The sequence below is a fragment of the Anarhichas minor genome, unplaced genomic scaffold (assembly GCF_050575085.1).
Source record: "Anarhichas minor isolate MPS153535 unplaced genomic scaffold, ASM5057508v1 ptg000034l, whole genome shotgun sequence".
In the NCBI taxonomy this organism is placed as follows: domain Eukaryota; kingdom Metazoa; phylum Chordata; class Actinopteri; order Perciformes; family Anarhichadidae; genus Anarhichas; species Anarhichas minor.
Genome location: NW_027466480.1, coordinates 681,688 through 707,714, shown reverse-complemented (window position 1 = coordinate 707,714; position 26,027 = coordinate 681,688). Strand labels below are relative to the sequence as shown.

Genomic DNA, 26,027 nt, shown 5'->3' with positions numbered 1-26,027 from the left:
CACACACACACACACACACACACACACACACACACACACGAATTAATATTTAAAAAAAAAAAAAAAAAAAAAAAAAAAAAAAAAAAACTTCCATTACAGCAGTTTACACTTCAAAAACAACACAGCCAATATACAGAGGCACTAGCATATAGGAATAGCATTCAATATACTATATAAGAAAAAATAAAATAAAACGCACACTTCTATTGTATCTGGAACTACAATACAAAAGAGAGGAAACGCAGGCTAGAATGAGATTACTCCTCGAAATTCACAGCTACGAAGTGGCAGATAATCAGTACATAGCAGCTTATTATCTATACAATTTGCCAAAAAAAACACAGCTCAGAAAAACAAAACCTCTCAAATTTTTTTGTTTTTTGTTAAATAGAGACCGCACAATATATTCCAATGTCGATAACGGCAACAGTACGCTGGAGGTGAAAGGAGAAATAGTCTCGACCACGCTTCAGAAATGATTAACGAACAGTCTTTGGTGCCGATTTGAGGAAAACAAAAATACCAGCTGATGTGACGGGTAAAGACGCAGCTCTACTACACACTGGAAATCATAAACACGCACACACACACAAAAACAAGGCTATGCATCCACCCTGAAGGAATGTATCAAAACTGACTTCAATACACGGACAAAAAGGTTCGTTTCCACACAGATATTTGAAACAATTAGCAATAACACCTCTAACGCTCAATAGCCCGGCAATGATACTGTAAGTTGATAGGTTATCTCAAACACTGATAAGCATTTAAAAGTGAAAACACACACACACACACACACACACACACACACACACACACACACACGATCGCGTTTACGTCTTACGCTGCTCCCGAAAAACTAAAATGCATCGACGCAAGTCTAGCCTAAATGCCAAGAAATATTTAAAAATACACAGCAACCCAGAGGCCATCTAGATTGTATTGCAGTTACAGTAAACAGTGACAATACTGTTATGAATTTAAGTACTATAGTGAATAGAAATCGATTATCAAAATATCAAATCACTCTTTATGTACATAAAAAGCTCATTCAGTCAAAGCCCTAAATGTGCAGCCTCTAGCTAAAGTAAATCTATACTCTGAGTTAGGAAGCAAACTCAAGCCGTTTTCCAATATTAACACATGACCGCAAGCGTTATATATCCAATGAGCCCGTCGCGTTCAGAGTCTGAGGGTTAAGTGCTGCAAGCCCATTTTTTATTTATTTTTTAAATGTACAAACTATAAGCTCCTGAAGTAACGTCAGAGACGTTTTTAAGGCACTAGGGCGACAGCAGCAGCGAGGTCTGCCTCAAACAAAGACGGAGCGTTCCATCCTGGTTAATACGCACTGGGATGGCTTAACACACAGATCAGACCGGCTAGCACAAATGCTACAAGGCAACAAAGATAAAGGGGTGGGGGGGCTGAGCGCCCAGACAGCAACAGCGGCAATGAACAATTTCCCCGCCCTCTAATTAGATCATATTCTCTGAGCGCTACTCAAGCGACAGGAGAGACACATTCTCAATTACAACGTCCTCTTCGTCGTACTTCGTGAAGTCATCCTCTCTCTTGTGCAGCTTCGCCGTTTTCAAATCCATCGCCGTATTCTCCGTACATGATTTTTGCCGGAAGTCTTTCAGTTGCTCTGGCAATCTGAATCAATTTGTCCTCGAAAACACCACAAAACATTAACTTGTTTTTTTCTTTCTCGATCCACTTTGATACATCTCTCGTTATGACCGCGTCTTCCTCTTCCTCGTCAAAAGTGTCCGTATTGTGCTCTGCTGCCCGCTCTACCTGCCCAGGTCGCAGCCCCGGTCCACTTGCCGTTGCCCTTCCTCACCAGAAGGTACTGCTGCGGCCCCGTCCTGCTCCTCAGATATAGGAGAACTGCGGGTGGTGGCTGAGCTTGGTGGGGCTCAGGGGGAAGCCGGTGAAGGCGGCCGGGGAGGCCATGTAAGGGTGAGGGGGCGGGAAAGGAGGCTTGAACTGGTGGGGGTAGTGGCTGTAGCCGGGCTGGTGGTGCGGGTGGACGGTCGGGGAGGGGAGGAGCCGGTGCGGAGCCGGGTGGCCCGGGTGGTGGGCGCTGATGCCCAGGGTCACCTGGTGCACTATGGCGCCACCCTGGGGGTGGGAGAGACCGTAGCTGTGCTGGAGGAGAGTGGGGGGAGGCGGGCGGGAGGGCAGGATTGGGTGGAGGTGGTGAGCGGCGGCGGCGAGCGGGCCGCCGGGGGGGTACTGCAGCAGAGCGTGCGTGGGCAGGCCCTGGGGGTGCGTGTGCGGGGCGGCCGAGGTGTGCGTGGGGCTGCTGTGCGGCAGGTGGGTGAAGGTATGCGTGTGGACCGTGGGGGGGATGTAGGCGTGCGGCCGCAGAGGCCCATAGTTGCCGTTCCACTCTTTGTGGTTCGAACCGTACAGCTGCACCTGAGAGAGAGAGAGAGAGAAAGATAGAGAGAGAGAGACAGAGAGAGAGAAAGAGAAAGAGAAAGAGAAAGAGAGAGAGAGAGAGAGAGAGAGAGCTCAGGGACAATCTGATAAACAACAGGGTTCTATGCAGAAACGCGGATTTGAGAAGTTTGATACCACTCTCATATGCCGGCAACCGGCTGCAAACAAAGGGGAAACAGCTCGCCTGGCTCCGTCAAACCGTAACAAAAAAAGACCCACAGGCACCTGTTAGGCGTGCTAGTTTACAATTTGATGGAGTTTATGTGCTGGACTATGACACTTCCTGGAGTTTTCCTGTAAAAACAGATGTTGTAGTTACACTGTGGAGTTACACTTTAAGCGTATGTTAGTGAGCTTTAGAGGTGCAGGCAGTCGGATTTTGTAACCTCCGGACACAGCCACTCACCCCTGCTCCCCGTTTTAGTGCCAACTTAAGCTAAACCGACTACTGGATCTAGCTTCACATCTAGTAGAGTGGTATCAGTCTACTCATTTAACTCTCAGCAGGAAAGCGGATAAGAAGGCATCCCAAAGTGTTAAACTATTCCTTTACAGTTCCTGCTGTATGCTGCAATAAAAGAACACCCAAATGTACTGCTGCTCTGACCAAAAAAAAAAAAGAAAAAAAAAACTGCTGCAAAGCTCACACAATTCTATTAATATTCACCAAGAGGTTTTGAAGTGTTCAACTCCTGCTTAGTGCATTATAAAGAGAAAAGAACTGAACTGACCTGTCCAAAGCCCAGAGGGTGCTGCTGCTGGCCGGTAACTTGCTGCTGCCGGGACAGGAGGGGGTTGGATGGGAGGAGGGGGAAGGAGGAGGGAGTACTCTGTTGTCCTACGAGGCTGCAGCGCCCTTTGGACCGGGACCAGGACTCTGAGACTGGGACAGAGAAAGAGAAGACAGAAGTGAGTCAAGCAGGTCTGACAAACAAAAATAAAATAGATGGCAGGTTCAGTCCAATGGCCTGCAAGACTGCAAAGACAGTGAAGAGCAAAAACGGCACAGACTTCAAACAACAAACAAGTGTGCATGCAAGAGAGAGAATATAATATAGAGGGTATGAAAACCAAAATGTAAACGGGACAAGCACAGAAAGGGGGGGGGGGGGGGGAACTAGGATTTAGCACAAAAGACCAAATTGTTCTCCTGAGTGCTGATGAAAGACAACCAATGTAGCGGCACCGATCTACAGCTAAATGGAACATTTGTGAGGGGGCTGCGCAACGCACGGTGGAAAGATTATCGCAAGCAAAAATTGCATTGGAAGCAAAAGTGGGAAAATCTGCAGGGACAACAATATCCGAAGACCAGCATGCATCGAGCGTAAAGTTACACAGCGGTCAGGATGTGAAGCAGCCTGTTCATTTTAAGTGCAGTCAAAGCATGACTGGAAAGGGTTTAATAACAATTCTCAAGATCTAAACGTCACTGGTGGAGACTTCAAAGAAAGTCTCTTAAGGATTTAGCAATATTTAAACTTTACGGGTAAAAATCTGAGAGTTTATACAACATTGTGGTCGCATTCGAGTTATGCATTGGAGGTTGATGCAATAATAGATAAACCCAACAAACGCAACTGCACAGGTTTCACCCATTCTAGAGACTGGCTCCGGATTAACATGCCGGCCAAAGAGGAGTATGATTCCTTAGTGCAGAAGCACCAGAAGGTTTGATATTATAGCGACGCAGCGACGCTAACGAACACGAGAAAGAATGAGCCGCTTCAGAAGGAACGTCTGAGTAAGTGGTGTAGAGGAATGACAATACAGCCGTTAATGGCCACACAATGACTGTAATCTCTGCTGCTATTAAATAATCATCAAAGGTGTGTTTTGCTTTTTAACCAGTTGGGAATCTTACCGTTAAACAGCATCAGAAAACTAGACAATAAAATCCATAAAGTTGGGGGAAAAGGAAAAGACACAGGGATTGTTGGCACTCAGAAAAATGGCAAAGTTGCTCCTCGGACTGATCCGTATCAGCTCTAAACTCAAAAACAAAAAAGGTGAAGCTGATCTCAGATCAGTGCCTTAGGGCAACTTTTTGCTGCATGGCAAGAACCAGCAGAGAAAGCGTAGGCTCGGACTCAACACCACATCGTATGCATCCACCTTTCCCTCCGAAACAGACTCAGAAAACATGTTTGCTGTGCTCTGGTTGAAGTATCTGGTTGAAGTCTGCTCGACTATCCGGTTCACTGAAGCTTACACTAGATGTTGGCAACTTCCAAATGATGCAGACATATTCTAAAAAGACACCGTTTATAACCTGTGCATGCGTATATGGTGAGGAGCGAACACACCAGCTCTTTAAACATTTGCCGTTTAGTCCTAGGAAACTTTCCTTGAATAAAAGTACTAGTTTGAAGCCATTGAAATTTTTTTTTTAAAAAAGGCCTCTCGGGCAATGTTAGCATTGCCTGCTGTGGATGCATCTTTGAGGTGTTGGTGCTACGTGGCCAGTTCTCTGTTGGTTTCTCGTGATCACCTGTTAAAGCCTCTATGAGCCACTAGGGGGCGGTAAGCCCCTACTGCTTCCATGTGACCTGCCAAAGTGCAGGTGACAAACCGCATGAGAAGGTGGCAAGATGAGGACACATTTAACAGGGAAAAACTTTTCGGGGTGTTAGTAATAATATTTTCACGAGAGCATCAATTTCCCTTAGCTTGTAATGAAACAAACAATTAACACACTACAAAGAATCATGTATAATTACATTTCCACTGACCTGTCCTCTGAAAGCGCTCCTCCGCCCCGTGACTGTTGTTGTGCTGCACTCTCATCGGTGGAACCACCATCGTCCTGACGCCGCGGGGGCTCCGGCCCTGCACCGCAGGGGGAGGCAGCGGCGCCACCATGGCAGCCAAGGGCGGCCGGTTGTTGCGGTTGCCGTTGTCGAGGTAACGGTAGGGGCTGTTGCCACGCGGGGAGGTTGACGTGTCGGACGCCGGGGAGCCTTCCACGGTGTCGCGGCCGCTCTCGTGGCCGTCGTCCTCCGACATGCTGAACACAAGAGGAATAACATGAAGATGACTGGAGCTTAGGAGTGCATTTCCTCCTCAGTTAAACACGTCCACAGACGACTACCTGTTGGGTCTCTTGCACGGTGAGAGGGAGGGGCTGGACTGAAGTGAGTTGGAGGCGAAGGAGCTGGTGCTGGTGCTGAGGCTGCTGTCGGGGCTGCTGAGGGAACACACTCTCTCCATGGACACGCTGGTGTTTCTGCACGCCTCGCACACACACTCCTCTTTACACCTACGGAGACCAAAAATCACATCAGCATTTTTGAGGCCCACGATAGTAGAATAAACTCAGACATTTTAGATTCATTATTATATTCCAATGACATAATCTGCCGGTTACAGAGGCTCATTCGGTTATTGACAACGTACAGGCGGCCTAAACTTTTTACTACCACTCAATTCAAACCCATGTCGAGCCGTTTGATTTCGACGTAACTCACCCGGTCAGGCGGCACCTCTGGGGGTCTTCGTCCTCTTCATCGGTCAGTTGGATGCTTATCACACTGGGAGCGGGGCTCGGCGTGTCCACCATCAGGACCGCCACCTCTCGCTGTTGCCGACTGGACAGGTCCAGCTGGCTGTTGGCATTTGGCGCCGCCTCTTTTAAGCAGCTCACTTCCTCCTCTGCGTGGTTTTCCTTGTCGTCTGGGTGTCGAACTGCCGGATGCCCGGTCCCCACCGGGGGCACCTCCCTCCGAGGCTGCTCTCTGCGCACCACCGCCTGTCCAACAACGTTGGCCATATTGGCTGATATATGGATGTTGCTGGGGTGGGACAGGTTCCTTTGAACGGAGGAGTTGATATATTACATATCAATAGAAAAACGGCAAAGCAGTTTAACTTCACTTAAGGAGCAGAACCTCACCTGTTCAGACCGTGTCTGTTCCTTTTATTGGCTGGCTGGGGCCACACAACATGAGCTATGCCGATGTTGATTGACTGATGGGCAGAGAGGGCTGGCATTTGATTGGTCAGGAGGGGCTGTTGCATGACTGAGGTGTAGTGGCTGCGGGGGGGACAATTTCCTGTTAATACATCTCAAAAGAAAACACTAAAAACAGGTGCAAGAGAAACGTAATGCAGCAAATATGTGATTAGATGCTATTCTCTGATGAAAGCAAAAATATTCACAACAAGAATTCTAAATAATGATTACAACCACAACTTTATATGACATGTAAGAAGTCGTTGTCATGCACATTTGCAAATGGGAAACACCCTGTTAGAATCCTGGTTAAGGATAAACAGGAACATAATTTATGTCTAGCTGTGTTCAAGATCTTTGGTTTACATTCAAGAAATCATGTTACGGCAAAAAGCCGACAGTTACTTTGGTGCATGCATACACACTGAACGCAACACAAAACTATTACGAGTGGAAGTCTTAAAACGGGGAATTTCCCAGACTCAAAACGGAGGTTCGGGTGACTCACCCCCAGTCGCTGATCCTCTGGCCGGCTGCGGCGTCGTTGGTGAGGGAGGGCGGGGGTGGTGGAGGGGGGTGAGAGGGAGGAGGACCCACGGCAGTCATCTGCTGCCAGGCTGCTGGGATGAGGAGCTGCTGCCCCCGGCTGGACCAGGCCTGCTACAGGGAATAGATACAAAACATATAATCATCTGTGACCTGTATCAACTCCCCCATCACTAGGCCTGATGTTAGGGGGGGGGGGGGGGGGGGGTTCAGGGGTTGCCTAGGATACAGAGTCTACACATGTATTTACAATCCATGCTTGGGTCCTCGTCTCACCTGAGCAATGACACCAGGTCTCACTGGTAAGGGCTGTATGGGAGCCTGAGTTACCATGGGAACAGAATACCCTGCTGGCTGGTTAAGGTTACCTTGAAAAAAAAAAAAAAAAAAAGCATCAAACAAACCGTCTCATATTCATGCAGCTCGAGAAGACTGCGGCTCAATTTGAGTAAAATCCTTCTTGTGATGTTGTTAAAAAATTATAAATGTGCCATCTGAAAAATAAAATGAATTTAAAAAATGTGTTTGCAGTCTGCATACCTTGCATGGCGGGAGGACAAAGAAGGAGGGCCGGTGGGAAGGAGTCAGTGCACCCAAACTGACCATTCCCAGCTGTTAGAGCTATCCCAGGATGCAACACTGAGGGGCCCGGCTGGTTGATAGCCTGCGTTACAAAAGAGTAGAGAAGACAGTAGAGTGAAAGAAACAGAGACAGAGAAGAGAGCAGAGCGGAGAAAGGGGGAAATGTGAAAAGACATGGAAAGAAGATTAGCGGGAACTCGTTTCACAGTGTCACACGTGACGGAAACACTATTCTGAGTTGATATGTCATAGCACCTTCTCCCCTGAAGAGGGCAACATTAGGTCATCAGTACCAAAACAGTGCACAGAAACATAACCAAAGATTGGACACATTTATGTTCCATGTCCCGAGAAAATGGAATCATTTTTGAAGCAAAATGGCATTTAAAAGAACCGACTGTTGTGTCTGTAAATCAAGATCTTTGTCACGCTGATATAAATAATTACTAGTGGTTAACCTGAACGTATCCTGGTAGCACACACACGGCTTCAGTGTCTCACCTGAGTGTGGACCGGCATGTTGCTGTAGCCTAGAGGGAGGCCAGAGGGGGCAGCAGGGGGCCTTGAGAAGTGAATGGTGTTCTCATTCAGAGCGTCATAAACCGCGTTGGCGGGCCGACTGTGGCACATGTCCATGATGCGGAACGCTGACTGCACGCTGGAGAGAAAAGGAGATTGTAGTGGGGTGAGGGGAAATTATTATTATTATAAATTTTTTTTTAACGACTGGAGTTCAAACAAACTCCAGCACATTTTTGCGTCAGCGTCAGCCTTACTGGTTGCTGTGTGGGTAGTCCAGCAGGTGGGTCATTGTGAGGAAGGGGTGATTGAGGACGCTGGCGGGAACGGTCCTGTCCTCGGCGTCGATCAGCAGCATGCTCTTCAGCAGGGACACAAACTCCCTCCTGTCGGCCTTCTCCGCGTGCATGTCGCTGCCATCGGGGCTCAGCACCACGTTCACCTGGTGGATGGAAGCAAGAGATGAGAACCATGCAGGGCGACAGGTCACGTCACCGTCAATTCAGAGACGGCTCTTGAACTGGCAGAAGCGCAACTAGGTTTGACGTGTTTTGAACGTGTTCTGGAGTTTTACCCGGAACGTTTTGGCAGCGCACCGGTTGCTGTCAGCTGTAGCGGCGCTGCAGCGAGCTAGTTTGTTTAGCCCGTTTAGCCTTGTTAATCTAGATCAAAGGACCACAAACTGTGTCAAACTATATGCAGACAGCTAAACTGAAGTCGGGTTTATCTGTGAAGGAACTTCAAACATTTACTTCAGGACGGCATCACCAGAATGTGTCGATTAGCGGAACGATACTGAAACGGTATCGCTGCGTGTAGGTGACCACACGTGATGGTACACAATACAGAATTAAAGCATGTGGTTAAAGTGTTTGAGCCCCGCTACAATGTGAGTTCACATGTGCATCTTAGTCAGTCAGCAGTGCATGCCCTGTTTAAACGAGCATAGGCTAACCAGGACAGGTCTTATGATGGAGCATTACAGAATCAGAAATACTTTACATTACAGACATTTCTCTTCCGTCTTATTTGTGTTAATTATTGCCAATATGCCAGTCTTTGACTACCTTAACTGTTAAAGTCAGATTTATGGCCAAGGAGCAACTTTTGAATGTTAATCATTTTCAAAATAAATTTAAAAAAACATATATATTTTCTGTTTTCCGTATAGTAGCGAACCGTTAGACCCCTAGATCACCTCTGTCATCTCCTGCCCCTCTTTACGCTGGACTTGTTTAGCATGGTTTGAATTTGATCAAAGTCCCTTTGACTCACGTGTGCGATGTCATCCACACAGCTGAAGATGTACTTTCTGGCCTCTTTGGATTTCAGTCCCGTCTCTTTCTCGTGCTCTTCTGTTGTCTGGAGGAAAAACAAAAATAATAGGATGAAACAACATGCAGGTCTAGAATTTATCCATTTATCACATCTCTGTGTTGAAAGCTGCCACTGGAATAGTCATGTTTACATGAAAAGGAATAAAAGGTCAAAGGATTACATCAAATGTACACAGGGACTATGCGTTTCCGTGTAATTCTGAGTGTTATGCGGTTGGGTTTTGTCTTGGAAGCACAAGGACGGATAAACGATGGGTTCGCATTCATTGAAAACTGATTTAGAATGTGCTCAGCAGCTAGTTTTAAACACAGTTTTCCTGGAGCTTTCCTCAGGGCATGTTGTATTTGTCTTGTTTTGCAAAGCTCATGCATCCGTTTCTACTTTCGCTTGCATTTCAAATCTCACCTTCACCAGTCAATCTGTGTGCGTCTTGTGTCCCCACCGCCACAGGAATCAGTCGATGTGTGTTTTGCGTATATTAACGTGCGCATGTACATATTTACTTTTAGTCTCCAGGAGGCATAGGGAGAGTTGGACTCTTTGGAGAAGAAGCGAGAGGTCTTGGTCCCCTTGTTGAGCAGCTGCTCCGCCGGCACGCCCTGAGTCTGGGAGATGTACCGGATCTGAGCAGAGAGAACAGAAACACACAGGAAGAGGCAGAGAAAAAAGGAGGGTGGAAAATGATAAGTGAGAGAGTGGAAAAGACAGCATCTCCATCGTGCATTCTTTATACTCTCCATCATGAGTTTTGTCTACTAGCTGGTCTTTGAGTTGCTTGTTATCCAATACGCCATCCCTGCACTTTAAATTTCACTGCACTGCCAAACTGACATAGATGGAGACGGGTCCAAGGCTGATGCAGCAAACAAGTGACACACGCCAAAACAAAGTCAGAGATTATTGACATTTGTGAGCAAAATCTAGCAGTTATATTTAAAAGAAATCACGCACTGTGGATTCAGTTTATCAAACCCTGCATTACTACGCAGTCCTTACTGAATGGAGCCAATGACACGGCACTTGAGGCGAAATTCATGCTTAACCTACACACGTACACTCAAAGCATTGTCTTCAATTTCCTTATTTGGGACTTTAAGTGACAGATTAAAATTCCTCTGTCCCCTGATGTGAATCTTGTGACCGGAGCCTGCGTCAAACCAGAGGAAACATTCGGGAAAAATGCAAGAATGTAGTTGAACTCTCAACGGCATTCATTGGAAAAGGATTTTGTGTTGTTTTTTTGTCTTGTGCTTGTTGATCATGCTTTTTGTTATCTACAGATAGTCTTGTATTTTTAACACTGCACATTATTACTAATGCATTTTCTTCAATACACCATAAGTATATTTTTCACTCCCCCTGCCTAATTAAGGGTGAGTTCAACTTGCTTGACTGTTGATTAAAGTAAATTGTCCCTTTTCTAACAATAAAAAAAAAAAAAGATACTCTAGTATTATAGCCTGTATGCGTGCGTGCACGAGTGCACGTGCACACGGCCCAGAACAAACAGTGACTGGCCGGAACCTGCTGATGGTGCACTGAACACTGACCACAGTGTGCGTGTGCTGCGTTACTTGTGCGTGCGCATGTCTACCATCAGGCTTATGCTTATAAATACATTTTGCTGTGTAGAGTGGAACTGCAGTGAGCCTTGGCATAGCACAGCATACTTTTGGGGGGCTCAATACACGCGAGTGTGTGTGTTCTGGCAGGGCCCAGTGGTTCAGCAGAGCCGTCGGTGCTCAGCGAAGCTCCATAAACCACTATCCAAACTGCTCGCTGCTGCTGCTGCTGCTGCTGGAGGCACAACTGACACCAAAACAAACCTCAGAAAACAGACCAAACAAGCCGTCAGTTTATCAAAGAATATTAATGAGCAAGAGCATTTGGTGCTGGCATGTACTCTTGAAGTACAGCCAATTAAAATTTAGTTTGGTTTGGCAAAGAAGCTCAAATACATTAGCTTTGGAGAACTCTGTAGAGGTCCATAAAACGTCATTCAAAGACACGACCAGGGTGTGTGTAAACTCTTCGCTTAATGCTCGTCTTCACAGAGCTGCCTGTACTCAAAACACGGGGTAATCCTGTCCTGGCCTTTTCCCATGCTCCCTCTGCTCTGCCGGTTTAAAGTCCCAGTTGTGTTGCTTAGACCTCGCGACCTTGTGGGAAGATCGACGCACATTGCCAAGAACAATTTCCTGATTCGCTCGGCTCAGATTAGCATTAGGTGGATTTCATGCTGGATTTGTTGGACTTCACTCATACAGAGAGAGAGCGAGCGAGAGAGCGAGAGATCATGGAGCAACAACAAATACAGGTTTAACTACATAATGAACTTACTGTTGCGTTTTGGCTAGTGGCAAAGCAGAGACAGACGAATTATACACATTAAACATGTAGTCTGTAAACTCTGAAAAATAATATTTTGTTCTCCTTACTCGTTCTTCCTCGGCAGTAGTGTGAGGGATATATCTTGATCTCTACTTGCCTCCTTGGTGTGTGTGTGCGTGTGGGATAGTTCTTGCGTGTGAAGAATGTTACCTGGTCGTACTCCAGCGCTCCAGGGTAGAGGGGCCAGCCCAAGAAGAGCTCGGCTATCACACAGCCCAGTGACCACATGTCTATGGCCTCGCAAAATGGAAGGCCCAAAATAATCTCTGGAGCCCTGCAGGGAGGAAAGAGGCACAATAGGTTATTTTGGGGAGTTGGTGTAGTGTTGGGTTCCGCTTATATTTGAACTGATACTGGTACCTGACATAAAATCCAAACTACTCAATTTCAATTGTGTTATTTATTCAGAATATTTTGTTATTTATTCAGAATATTTCATTATTTATTCAGATTATTTTGTAAATTACTTAGAACAATTTACACACCATACACCCAATTGATTTAACATGAAGCTGTACTTGGTAGTGCCAACATAATTTGGTCGGTACCCTAAAAGTACCAAGTTCAGTCACCAAACCTATTGGTCACCACGTACAATCAAAAAATAGTCACTGTGTCGCAGCCCGAGGACATGTCTATGCATTCACTAGAGCAGCAGGGCCGTTTCTGTTGGTGGGGCTCGGGAAAGAGAGTGAACAGTCAGCTCTATAAATCTGGATCTACAATAATTACCATGATTCCACACAGTGTTTCCTGCATAGAGAACTTAAAGAGGCCATGAAACATGGATGTTTTGGCATTGGTAGTGGCCACATATATTAGGAGAAACCACCATGCCAGAATGATATGAGAGATAATCAGTGCTGGCCATGATAACAAAGCACAGTCTCAACAAAAACTAAACATTTTAATGTACATTTTAAGCACCATGCTGACAAAAAGAGCTGTTTTAGGTGGCATTCATGTAACAGACTAAACGATCTGTAGTGTTGACCTGAAACACTATTCTTTAAACCCCATCCTTAGAGTTAAAAGAGTGTCACGATCATACAAGGTGCTTTCTACAGTCAGAGAAGGCAGATGGGGCCACATGCATTCAGTTTGGAACGGCACACCTTTGCCTTATTTTTTTTTAACTCTGAATAGATGCCACAAATTAAATTTCCACTAATCGCATCATCTTCCGGTAGGTTTTACATTTTGACCACATTCCACCTCTTAAATTATATTTAATCTAAAAGGAAACAAAGTTCAGTTCAAATCAGCACAAAGCAAAGCACACGACGGTCTGTGTGAGAAATTACAGTTTTCACCAACAACAGGTTATTCGGGGTGTGACAAATTGTTCATTACACCCATAATAAGCCGCGCTGCAACAAAGAGCTGAATCCCTCCCAACAAGCGAACTTTGCCACTCACGCAATTCAAATGGGACGAGTAATCTTGCAGCAGTGGTGTGAGGTGGCGTGTGAAAACAATGGGCCATTAGGCCTGGACAGCCACCGAGCAACAGTGCTGCAAATAGTAACCACTGCTGTGACGACCACGGGGAGAGGGGGGGGAAGACTGTTGCCAAGCAACAGCCGGACACAAGACTATAATGTAACAGCATTACACGGTGATAAACGGGGCCATCGCTCAATGTTCTGTGTGTGTGAGCGTTTCTGTGTATGCAGACGTCAGGCCCATCATGTTTGCAAAGCACAGCCCGTGCTTTCTGCCCTCCTTGGCCCGGAGGAGGAAATGACACATAGCCATTTCCTATTGCTCCTTCAAGAGAAAGAAGCCCAGTTATGCAACGACGTCTCCAACGTTCACAGAGCACTCCCGCAGAGTGGGGAGTGAGAAACGGATCGTGGTGGATTAAGTAAGATAAACGGAGGTGGATTTGCCCAGAGACAAAGACGTCAGGACCACAATAGAAAACTTTGTTTGGACACAAAGAGGAGACTTAAGCAAGGACTAAGGGCAGTTCAAACACACTATAAAAGCTAAATAATATACAAAGAAAATGATAATACTAATTCACATTATTTTTTAAAGAGCAAAGACAAAATAATAATAGCATAGGTTGACAAACACACCTACAATGCACTCAGGCTGCGCAAACTAAAGACAATCCGAGGCCAAACTAGTCAACTGCTTAAGATTACAAAAAGCATTGACTGTGAAGAAGAGGAAACAGACGGGGAGGTTCTGGTTTTAACTGTGTAACTGGTGTTGCTTAAACGCTTGAGGTGATGAAAGCAGAGATAGGAACAAGACGTTTCACACTAAGACGTGACCAGTCACTTTCAACAACTTGCCCCGCCGCAATATTCTGTCGAAAACCTTTTGTTCTTTTTGCAGCTATGAAAAATTAAGTATTTGGACTTTGCATATATACTAAAAAGGGGGTGTTTTGCAGAGCTGTAGCAGCCCATCGCAAAAAAATAAAAACACAGTTAACACACACAGGAGTTTGGCAGCCAGACCAGGTTCTACAACTAACTGTTCACACTGGAGGGCAGCAGTTAGGAGAACAACAAACACAGGCGTGGGGCGGCAGGTCGAGTTACGCAAACAAGAGCAGCACAAACTGAAAGCAACGATCACCGGAGAGACACTACTAGAACATCATGCACAAATGGCATGTTATGCTGGAATTAAATTGTTGATGAGAAGAGAGAGAAAAAATAAAGATCCTGCAGGTATGGAGGGAATTGCGCAACATGAATACACCACTAACAGTGAGTGATCATGTATTATTCATAAAGCACTGCGTATGAACAGCATGTGTGGGGTCCACCGTCATACATGGCTTCACTATTGACCATCACAACAAACTGGGACGCACAACAGTGATCCATAAACACTGCTATGTGTCTTTTTTGCTGTTTTACTTCCCCAAACCAGTAAAAAAGAAACATTGTGTCAAAGCCACTCTTCTTCTGGCCTTGTTATTTTTGTTTTTTTTTAACTGTGAAGTGAAACTGACATTCAGAAGAACTCCTCTCTAAAAAGCATTCATGTCAGGGCCTACTCAGGATTCAACCTTCCAATGCGACTAGGTGCTGGAGTAAATCTCACCTAGATTGAAGGGAGCCTGACACAAGCTGCCCAAATCAGCGAGCATGCCGAGATGATAGCAGTCTTTCCTTCCACCCGATCTGCTCAGCTGAATTATTCACGCACCCGGTGCTCCGTTTTCATTGTGGGAGCCTGTTTTGTGTTTTGTTTTTTACGTCACCGGCCCCCGCAGGAGAGCACAGTCACCTCACCGGGCCCTGCTGCGTCATGCTGCCATGGCAACGACACATCAGAGCATGACGAGCGCAGGGGCGGCTTCTGCCACAGACTTCCATCTACAGAGTTCTGCTTGTAAAAAAAAAATCAAAACCAAGTTCAAGCGTGTATCCGTTACAAAGCATTAAGCCGATGACTAAGCAAGGCCGCTCCGGTTCGCTGTAGGTGAATAAAGACTATTACAGAAAGCAATGAGCGTCTCTCATGTGATCATTTATATGCGGCTCATGCTGGCAAACAAACCTTCGAGAGCATTAAAACCCATTAAAACAACTCAGTTGCAGTTTGTGTGGGAGTCATGGACACAAACATATTAATTGTGCCTTTAATGCGAGTGTTCAGACAACCTCAATATTTCCCGCCCTGGAGGGTTGTTTTTGTTGCATAGACTTTTTGCTTTAAATCCACACTGCTGGCAACGCTACTACCTATGGCTCTGGAAAATCCAGGGAAAACCCCAGCACTGTAAAAAAAAAAACCTCATCCTTCCCTCTGCGGTGAGGCCAGCATTTCTTTACAGCTTCACCGTGGTAACAATACAGTGCAGCCATTATGCAACATGAGCGCTGGAGACGAGGAGACACTGTGTCCTGCAAACCACTCGCCTGATAACCCCATGTACAAACAAAATGACACACACTCTGGACTCTGGGAGCCAAATTACAGAATCATATAGAGATAACGGGAGGGGGGAAAAAAACAGTAGTGTGGTGCAAAACAGTGTGGCGACATCTCCCTGTGAATACAGACGTTTACCTAATCAACCGACGCACGATGCACAACGTAAACTACCAAAGCGTAGACCGCCAGCTGTCGTCATGGCTAAACCGACACATACACACGATGGAAAGTAAAATTAGAGAGAAGACTGGTCTCCCATTATAAAACAAACAGTTACTGTGTCTTTACTCTTTGAATAAACTTTCAACCCAATGGCCCTCTATTATTTGGCCACAAATGGATGCCTTGCAAAGCAAAAAGTAATAAAAATAATAGAGTGGAACTGTTGGTGGCCACAGAAAAATACGGCCAGATCTACCACACCGATTTTTTTGACTTTAAAAAAAATCCTATCCGAGTTTAGTTATCGTGGAGCATGATAGGGTATATTGTTTAACGTGCATTAAGTATCCAGCCTTGGCAGCTGTTGCACAGACACGTGCACACATAAGAGCACACCCAGACACCCACTCCCACACCCACACACAGGAATGTCTGAATGCCTTTTTTCCTGGATCTAAATGTGGGTTTTCACATACCACATTCTTCCCGGACCTTCTGTGTCCTGAGCGACCTCCCTAAAATCAGTGCCAGCCTATTTTAACTGCTATGTGGGCTCAGCCTCGCCGATGCTGCTCAAAGACGAAGCACGCGCAGGCACACGCGCAGGCACGCACGGCCGTACTCACACTTAACCGGGTCAACTGCAGAGCCTAAAGGTTACATAACGACTATAGCTCCACTCGTCTCTGTAAGAGGGGGGGGCTAGAATGTGGATCTCTTTTGCAGAAAAGGAGAAGTTGCACCCAGGGTTGACGCTGGCATCTTGGTACTCTGAGGTGCTTGTTTTTACATTTGGTCTAAAAGAATTCACTACTTTTTTGTGTCCCGATTTAGGCACATGCATACCGTTGAAATAACTGAGACAACGTTCTCTCTACATTCGTCCTCTTTACAGGGCTATAAAATCAGGCCTGGAGGAGTGTCATGATGCTCTGTACAGTGCTTTAGCTGCAGAAATACAACAGTATCTCAAAAGTATTCGTCATGAATTGCACGTTTGTTTGCAACAGCTTAACCAACTCGACCGGGCCTGCTTGCCGAAACTTGCTGGCGAGAGCGGAGGTGAATGAAATTACCAGTCTCACTGAGTGGTGAACAACAAGGAAGCACTTTGCCTTGGAAACAAGCGTGAAGGTCATTTAACCTGCCACCAACTTCCACAAGCGGTCGAGTCAACAACGAGTCGTCAACAATTTACAGTCGATTTCAAACGCGACAACAGGTTGACGTTGAACAAATGTTCCACTCTGTACAATCTCTCCCTCTCGCTTTTTTTTTTGGTGTGGCATACTGTGAGTTTACGGCTTAATAACTAAACAAAGTTGTTTTGCGCAACAATGTGTCTCGAAAGTTCACAATCCTGTTTCCTTGCCTACCAGACGTGCCAAACATTTCACGACGCCGTTCCTCGTGTAAACATCTCGGTTATGCAAGAGTGGCAGAATCAGAGCGTGACGCGCTGAACGCACATGCAATGTATGAACGCAGGCACGGGTCCAACAATGAGTATGTGCGGGACGGAGTGAGGCAGCAGGGCAAACGGAAAGACAGCAGCCGAAAAGGACAAAAACGTGATGACGGATGCAGAAAAAGGGGGTGGGGGGGGGAGCACTTCCCATTACATATGAAGAGAGACACATAAACACATAAAGCTGGGGCACGACTTTACTAAGCCCTGTGGGAAACACACAGAGACACACACACGTAAACAACCATTACCTTGGAACTAAGTCAGCTAACAGTGTTGGGATCTCATGACATTTCACTGCGCGACATATCTGATCTTCCTAAAACATATTCTACCCCGTGAAACTAAAACCTGAACATTTTGTAATATTTCACTCAGTTCCTTGCGGTGTGCAACTTTGTATTTTTTGTGCCCTTTTTTTGGTTTCTCTCGCACCAAAATGGGATGGATAACTCAACTACGCAATTCCTCATAAATATTGCATCTGGGTCGTGAAAAATATCACTGCATCTGTAGTACTTTCTATTCTGACAAGAGCCAGTCTAATGAAATGACTCGATCTCAGCCCAAAAAAAAATAAAAAAAAATAAATGTGTGGGTTTTAAAAACAGCTTTGAAACAAGAGCACCTTGAAGTGCTTTCAAAGTCCTCACCTGTAGTATCTGGACTGCAGGTAAGTGGAGCAGACGGCCTTGGAGACGTGGCTGGCTGAGCCGAAGTCGATGACCTTGACTCTGTAGGGCTGCCTGGAGGGGTCCACCAGCATGATGTTCTCTGGCTTCAGGTCAGCATGGATCAAACCCAGACACTTGAGCTTCTTTAAGGCTGTTGCCACCTGCAAACAGTTACATGAACAAAAGGCGTATTATGACTGAGTTTGGCACTCTCGAACCCAACAAAACATCGTCTTGTGTGAGCACCTGTGTTTGCATCCATGGCTGCTGTATTTACATGTATGCGCTACGTCTGTGGACTTGTGCGACACACTTTTGACTTTTACCTGCTGCAGAACGGGCCGGATGATTTTGAGCGGCAGCGGACTGAACTTGTTCTGTTTCAGGAAGTCGTAGAGGTTTTGCTCCAGCATCTCAAACACCAAGCAGGTGTGGCTGCGGTGCTGAAAGCACTCCAGGGCGCGCACCACATTGTGCTCGTCTGCATTTTCGCTGCTCAACCGGGCCAGGATATCCACCTGGGGGGGAAGTCAAGAACAAGAGAGGAAATAGCACAGGTTCAGTTCAGACCATCAAGGCAAAAATGCAAATCACAAAAGAAAACAGCATTATTAGCACGTTGATGGATTAAACACAGTCTCTGCTGTGATCAATAATGGCACTAGAAGCATTGCTTCTCAAACACTGAGGATGACACATTTCAGCTCACCTCAATCTGTCCCTGACGTGCATAGGATGGGTGGTTCTTCAGTATCTTGACCGCCACCACTTCCCCCGTTCCCCTCTTCCAGCACTTCACCACCTGACCAAAGGTGCCACGGCCCAGGAACTCCAAGACCTCGTAGCTGTTCTTCAGGGAGCACAGAACCTCGTGCTGAACTAGCTGGTAGTCACCGTCTCCCGATCCGGTTCTGGTCACCGTAGCTCCTGCCGCTGCCTCCATGCTGCCGTTAGGCCTGATTTCGGTCCCTTCCGCGCTAATTCCCATGCCGGTCACTGCCTCAGCCCTGCCGTGTTGAGTAGACAGTGTCCCTCCACCCACTACTCTGACAGTGTCTGCATTGTTACCGGTGCTGGTTTGCAACATGGCCACAGGGGGAGGAAGTGAAGGTAGAGCAGATACCTCCTCCACTATCTGCATGGTTCCTGCGCAGCTGTTCTCCTGCGGATTCTCTCCACCTTCGCCTGCCTTCTGTTCACATCTCTGGGGGGCACCTGTCTCTAGGCTGACGTATCCCCCTCTCGCTTGCGCTCTTCCGTTTCTGCCCTCCTCCTCTGCTCGGTTGCAGGCCCTCCTCAGTAGCCCGCAGTCCAAGCTTCCTCCTGACAGAGTTCTACCACTGTCTCTGCGAAGCCTCACTTCCTTTGGGCCTCCGCTCTGGATCCTAGCCGGACCTTCTCCTCGTCTCTCCCAGCTCTCCTCTCTCTGTAATCCGACGGCCTGCGATGCACACTCCTCCCTCTCGCCAAGCTGTAGTCCCCCGGGGCGACTTCCTGGATCAGCACCGGCTGAGGATGGGATCACGTTGTTGGGGTAGGCGATACCGTAGTTGACGCCGATCACATAGCTCTTGGGCGTGGGTCGGTGCTGAAAGGCTCTGCTGGTGTTATGACTGTGGCGAGCTTCGTCTTTGTGTCTGCTGGTACCACTGCTGCTAATTCCTAAGGCACTTGTTTGAGCTGAGTGCAGGTGTGTTGGGTAGACCAAGACTTGTGAGGCCATACCTAAAGAACAGAGAGAAATAAACCACAGGCCACATGGATCTTTTACTCAAGAGTAAAGCAAAGTTGAACCAAGTAGGCTTTAATGCTGTGTTCACACCAAACGCGAAGCGTTACTCGTGGGTGACATAACTACCACAGCTGTATCAACCCAAAACAAGCCATTTTGCTGCTATTAAATTGCAATAAACGGCTAAAAAAAGATGCCGATTAGTAAAAAGTCTGAATTTATGCTGGAGAATCTCAACACGGCTGGGCTTTTGCAACACAGTCACGCAAATTTCTCGCTCGAGAAAAAAATATTTGAACTTGCGCAAATACGAGATTGAGGCCAATGTAACGCATTAGCGTTGCGTCGTTTGCGGCGGCTGGCGCGATTACGCTTTGCATTTGGTGTGAACACAGCATAAGGCCTTGATTAGGATTCATTTACATGATTAACATGTTGATAGGCATAGCCTACACCAGCTTGTAAGTAAGTGATTCGCTGCACAAAAACTCCATTAATTAAAATGTTGGGTACAGAGAAGTGAACAGCTTAAAGGCAAAGTAGCAGCTTCCTTATCGACATCCTTCTGAACAAGACTGCGGTTTTATATAATGTTAAAAAAAGCTGCCAAAGCATCTAAGCCATCATACCATCCGTACTTAAAAGAGGAACAGGACTACTGTAATGGGAGATGGGGGAAGCACGTTGCATCTCTGGCCTGTCCCCGCTGAAGATCAATGGCGATGTCATTTATACATGGTTTATATAGCAAATCAGATTTTTTTTTGCCCGTAACCATATCTTTACATCTACTTTTGAATGTGACCCATATCTGACATCCGCATTTACAATCGAAACAACCCGCATGCATACATGAATATGGTTCATGTCTTATAAACAGTCTAATCATTATCTGCAATGGACAAATGACAGAGATGTATCCTTTCTTTAGCCCTTTAGGCACTAGTAGTGTTTCTCACCCTCTGGTAGTTAGACACAAAAGAGGGGGGGAAAAAACACAGGTACTACGAACGAAATGTAGAGAACAGAAATCTCAACCACATGCGTTTTATCAACAGCTAACATACTGCCAGTCATGTAAGTTTGAGCCTATTGAAACACCTTTCTTTCATTTAGTTTTATCAGCTAAATGAATGAGTATGTCATATACATGGTGTATCACATGTGTATCAAACTTTCATGAACGCAAACAGTATTTTCAGACGATATCTGTAAAGTTCTCTTCAAGTTTCTCTAAGGGAACACTCCTCTCCTTGCAGCAAGTCATGACACCAGGATAATGGGGAGCCTGTCAGCCACACTTCCTGACTATTTCCAAAGAGAGACAGATTGTGCCCGATAGACTCCACAGACTCCAGGTGATTCCAGTCTTATGGCTACATCGCACAAACGTGTTGCACAAACGCACTTATGAAGAGGGTTGTCTTAGGCCCTGTCCATACTACTCCGTTTCTACTTGGAAGCAGATTTGTCAAATAGAAACGATCTCCGTCCACATGGGAGTTTCAGCATCATTCTCGAGTTGATCTGCATCCACACGGCAGCCTTCGAAGGCGGACAGCACGTGACCATTAACGTACACTGGGCATGCGCGTGACGGTGTAAACAGGAAGTGGATTGCTTGCTTGCTTAGTTAAAAAAAATAAAAATACGACAGAGTAATAAAGTAGTCTTTAATAATGAAAGGTTGTATTTGATACTTAAGATCTTTCTCTAAAATCTCCCTCTATAAACTCAAACAGACACAGTTCGTGGAAAGTTTTAGAAGTTTTATTTTTCAGACGTAGTTACAGCTGCGGGTCTCTCGCTTTCGCTCTCTCTCCAAATTTACTTTAACATCAACACTTACACATAAACGTTTACTAGATTATGGGTCCATCAATGTAGTCTCTCACTCGTTTCCTCCGTGTTGTTGATGTCTGTTCTCACTAGTAGCTCTGAACATCATGTCCGCCTAGCTAGCTTCTAAGCTAATTTTAACATTACCGCCAATGGAGAAATGCTAACCGCGATTAGCATTATAGCGCTGCGGGTCTATCTCTCTCTCTCACATCAAATTTACTTTAAAATCAACACTTACACGTAAACGTTTACTAGAATATGGGTCCATAAATGTGGTCAACACACGTCTCTCACTCTATTCTGCTCTTGCTTCGTGCAGGAAAGCTTAGCAGATCGCTAACAGTAGATCCGTGAAATAAAGACCATGGAATCCATAGAAGAGTTTCAAGACTTTAGTGTGAATCTTTCTCATTTGTAAAACTGTGGAAACAATATGAAATATGGCTTTACAAATTGTCCGTATACACATTACATGAATACAAAACAACAATCCATGATATAGCCAGCATGTAACATGTCCGCCTAGCTAGCTTCTAAGCTAATTTTAACATTACCGCCAATGGAGAAATGCTAACCGCGATTAGCATTGAATACAACACAAATGTTATACTAAACACGCGAATAGAATATATCTACGTACATATTTTCATGCTTCATAAATACATACTTACAGACTAAGGTCTCTCAAGGCTACCAAACGGAAGAAGTAAAACGTTAGTGCAGCGTGTCTTCTCATTAGAATCTAAAAACAACGAGCTGCTCCATAGGGCTGATGCCGGTCACGCCGCTTGCTAATCACTCCAATAACAGCTGCTTCCTCCACAGAAATGCAGACTTTTACTGCACAACAGCTGCTAGCTGCTGCTAGCTGTTGTGCTAGCAGCAACATCATGTAGCTGTTGTGCTAGCAGCAACGCTTGCAATTAGTTATCCATGTTGAAATGAATCGCTGGTAGCCCAGTTTGTTTTCTTCCGGGTACGGGTCACGTGATAGTGAGTGTGACGAATCAGGGACGGGGACTTCATGGTTGCCAAGAACCAATCCAGTAGCGAACACGGGTGTGGGCGTAATTTTTTCTAAGCACATCCGTATCCGACCGTCCACACGCAAACGCAACCCCGGAGTTCTCAAATACCTCCAACTTCAGCGGAGTTTTCAGATTCCTCAGTTTAGGGTGCTCCAAAACTCCGGCGCAGTGTGGCCGCTCAGTGTAAACGTAGCAAATACGGAGTAAAACGGAGTAATGTGGACATGGCATTAAGCACAGTGTTTCATCCTACAAAGAAAGGCCTGCTGAGAGCCAGTGGCCCTCCTAACTAATGAGGCCGTCAAACGCAGGCTCAGACAGGCTGAGGGGTGTGCCTCAGCGTCAACACGACAATGCAGCACACTTCATTTCTCATGCCTTGCAAGGGCTGGTGAGTTTTACCTGATACGCTGCTGACAGAGATTGACAACCACTGTTGTGACCCAACTTTGCTTTCAAACAAGGAAGAACTCTTGAGCAAACACACACACTTCACTCCAGTTAGAACAATGTCACCAGAAGCCTACTCAAAAGTGCAAAACGAAGATGACTACTACTGCACTATCTGGTCAATACATGTATGAGTTTACCTGTAAATTGGAGGTTGTAATCAAAAGTCCTGCAACCAACAAAACTGCGCATACAGACTGCAATGACGTTGCCATTGGAGATCACGGGCAATAAAGCAACAGAATCACTACTATCTGACTGGCTCGGTACAAATGTTTCACCCTGTGTATGCTTGACAAGGTGCCATGACCATCAGTCATTGAGGGATAGGCTGCTGGCATGGACACAGCAGCCCGCTCACTGCCAACCTAGGTAGCCTGATATCCCACAGGGCAACGAGATGCAAGCCTGAAATGGAGAGCCATGACAGAGGTGTGTGTGTGTTTCAGTTGTAAAAGAGGGCCAGCTGTAAACGTAATTTGTTACTTATCAATCTAAGAGACAGTTGACATATGGGAAGGGGTGGCGTGTGTGTTTGGGGGAAGGGCAACACCAGCCTAGACACCTGTTGAAACTTGTTGTTAGTGACAGGCAGCTAAATAATGGCTGTTACACGACGTGGAATATGCATTAACTAACTCAAATCAAGCTTTAAAAAACACACGACAATTTATACTTACTGTAAGGCAAGTGTTGCGTTTTTTTAACGTCACCTAAATACATTCTGTTAATTTCCTTACATTTTTTTAAGATAAGCTACGTAGTATGTGGGAGGTTAAGTTATTCAATATCAAAACAAACAAGTGCATGCTCTTAATAGATCCCCGAATAACTACTATTCGTCGTTAGCTCAAACTAATTAGCTTTCGCTGCTAACACTTGTCTGTAAATTGGCTAGCTTACAGTTAGCAAACACGCTAGCTATGGGCGAAGTAGTTCCGACGTCAAAAAGAGAAACTAGACTAACACAACCGTAACACTGAAAACTGATTTAACAACCGGTGTAGTCAGATAAAGTCACATACCTTCAGTAAGACCTATAAATCGCATCAGCCAGAGCGTCAAGGAACAGAATAGCGACGAGGACCCGCACCACAGTCAAATCCTGCAACGACGATGCCGCTGCTGCCATCTTGTTCAACGACGAGGTGAGACCGAGCGACTTTTCACACATTTGAAGCTTCAAATAACGCAAATAACTAGCTGTTACAACCGCCAGCTATGACCCATGGTTTCGACAGCCGTCTCAGGATTCGCCCTGCGTCGCTATAGTCTCTATTCAGCAGCAGGAACCCGTGTTTCTAAACTTTTGCATGTTAATGCGCCGCGTCCGCCGACGGAGATAGCCGCTAGCTGTTGCTGCTTGTTCGGTAGCTTGTTGCTTCTCCGCATGTGTGGAATGTTGGGGAGGAGAGAGAGAGAGAGAGAGAGAGAGAGACTGTACATGTCATACTGTGACTGACAACTTGACTCCCATGTTGGTTTTCTCCATTAGATACATTTAGATACGTTACAATTGACGTTTTGAATCATACAATGAGCTGAATTGAATGATTAATTTCCTCAAAATCTGCCTACATTCCGACTGCCCTGGGTCTCAGGCTCACTGCAGGTGAGTTGGCTTCATTAATTAGATTATTGCAAATTCATTTGGGAATCTGCAGGAAATAGTCTACAATATCAATCAAAAACGTTTCTGCATTTTCACCTAATGTTGTGTCTGCACTTAGAGGGTCTAGTTCTGAGAACTTTATTTTGTAGTTTATGCTGGCATGGTGCATTTTTTTTCCAAATAAAGTTGTGTATTACATTCATGCAAAGAAACTGGCACAAAGAAAAACTGGTGCCAGGTCGCAGCTTATTACACCAGCGCAAGGGAACTGGTTGTTTGTGGGTCTGCTATGGTGGCCTTAAAGGGACATGTGTAGTCTGTTTAGTTTACCATACTTCGAAGAAATAGTCCTTCCGTTGTCCCTTGAACCAGACACTGGCCCTCAGAACTGCAGTTGGTGTCTGGATCTTGCCACGTAACTGCCTACAGACTGAGTGAAATGCAGGGAAATCCTTCAGCCAATGATCAGTCGAGTAGAACTTCCTATTCTCATGTGGCCTACAATACTATTGCCCATAATTAAATAATTTATTCCATCAAATGCTTTGAATGGGTTATCTTTGCATTTTATTTGGGTTTCACAAAGATTATTCAAATTCAAATGTACCAACTATTTTTGTAAAGTAAGGCCAAAAATGATTTGCCTTATTATTTGACATCACAGACCCAAACAAATATCATAAGAAAAGATAAGACAGAGTGTTAATTTATCCCGAAGGAAATTCTTGTGCCAGAGATTGATCACAGAATAATTAAAAACATAGAGTAGGTATATAAACATATGTAAACAATAGAGTAATACATTTGAAGTGATTAAAAAATATTGACACCAGTGCAAAATAGAATAGCAAAAAGACTAAGATATACAGTAGCCTATATTGTAAAATAAGTAAACTAAAATAGAAAAAGTATATGACAGACACATAAGCATAAAAACGAGAGTAACACTAAAGTATTACTAACACCAGTGCCTGATAGAAACGTAATATTGGCAATGATATTGAAAAGTAATACAAATGTGTATTGAATTGTAATGTGACTAAATCATATAATTTGACACAATATGGAGCTTTGTGTCCGATGTTTCAGCTGTCCTTCCTGCAGAAGGGGGAGGAGTTATACAGTTCTGTGGTGCACGTCGGTGGTCTACAACTAAAGGAGCTCTGAAGTGACTCCAGTGTGGTGTGCAGAAAATGAGAGTCATTGTCCACAATACTTAGCATCCTCCTCTCTGACACCTCCACCACAGACTCCAGTTCCACACCCACTGGGTTCAGACCTTTGCCTCCCAAAGTCCACCACCGGCTCCTTACTCTTAGGGATGTTGGGTTGCATGTGCAACTTTGTAATTCAGGACTATACGTGTCCAGA

At 45.4% G+C, this 26,027-nt stretch overlaps 1 protein-coding gene across 3 annotated transcripts; it reads right to left on the bottom strand.

Annotated features, from left to right (window-relative positions):
• Positions 1 to 926: 926 nt before the first annotated feature.
• On the bottom strand, positions 927 to 24,420 carry LOC142965586 (homeodomain-interacting protein kinase 3-like). 3 transcript variants are annotated; one of them, XM_076106589.1, is made up of 18 exons: positions 24,070 to 24,420; positions 18,702 to 19,717; positions 18,319 to 18,510; positions 17,972 to 18,153; positions 11,933 to 12,056; positions 9,895 to 10,014; positions 9,329 to 9,415; positions 8,311 to 8,495; positions 8,036 to 8,192; positions 7,493 to 7,616; positions 7,229 to 7,320; positions 6,915 to 7,066; positions 6,347 to 6,487; positions 5,922 to 6,263; positions 5,546 to 5,713; positions 5,175 to 5,461; positions 3,186 to 3,337; positions 927 to 2,430 (listed from the first exon to the last, which is right to left on the bottom strand). In XM_076106589.1, the coding sequence occupies exons 1-18, from the start codon at positions 24,092 to 24,094 to the stop codon at positions 1,882 to 1,884; spliced, it is 4,095 nt and encodes a 1,364-aa protein (XP_075962704.1). In that variant the 5' UTR covers positions 24,095 to 24,420; the 3' UTR covers positions 927 to 1,881. The 3 variants fall into 3 exon arrangements, with proteins under 3 accessions (XP_075962704.1, XP_075962706.1, XP_075962705.1); XM_076106591.1 differs by having other exon boundaries at positions 5,187 to 5,461; XM_076106590.1 differs by having other exon boundaries at positions 6,915 to 7,063.
• Positions 24,421 to 26,027: the final 1,607 nt, after the last annotated feature.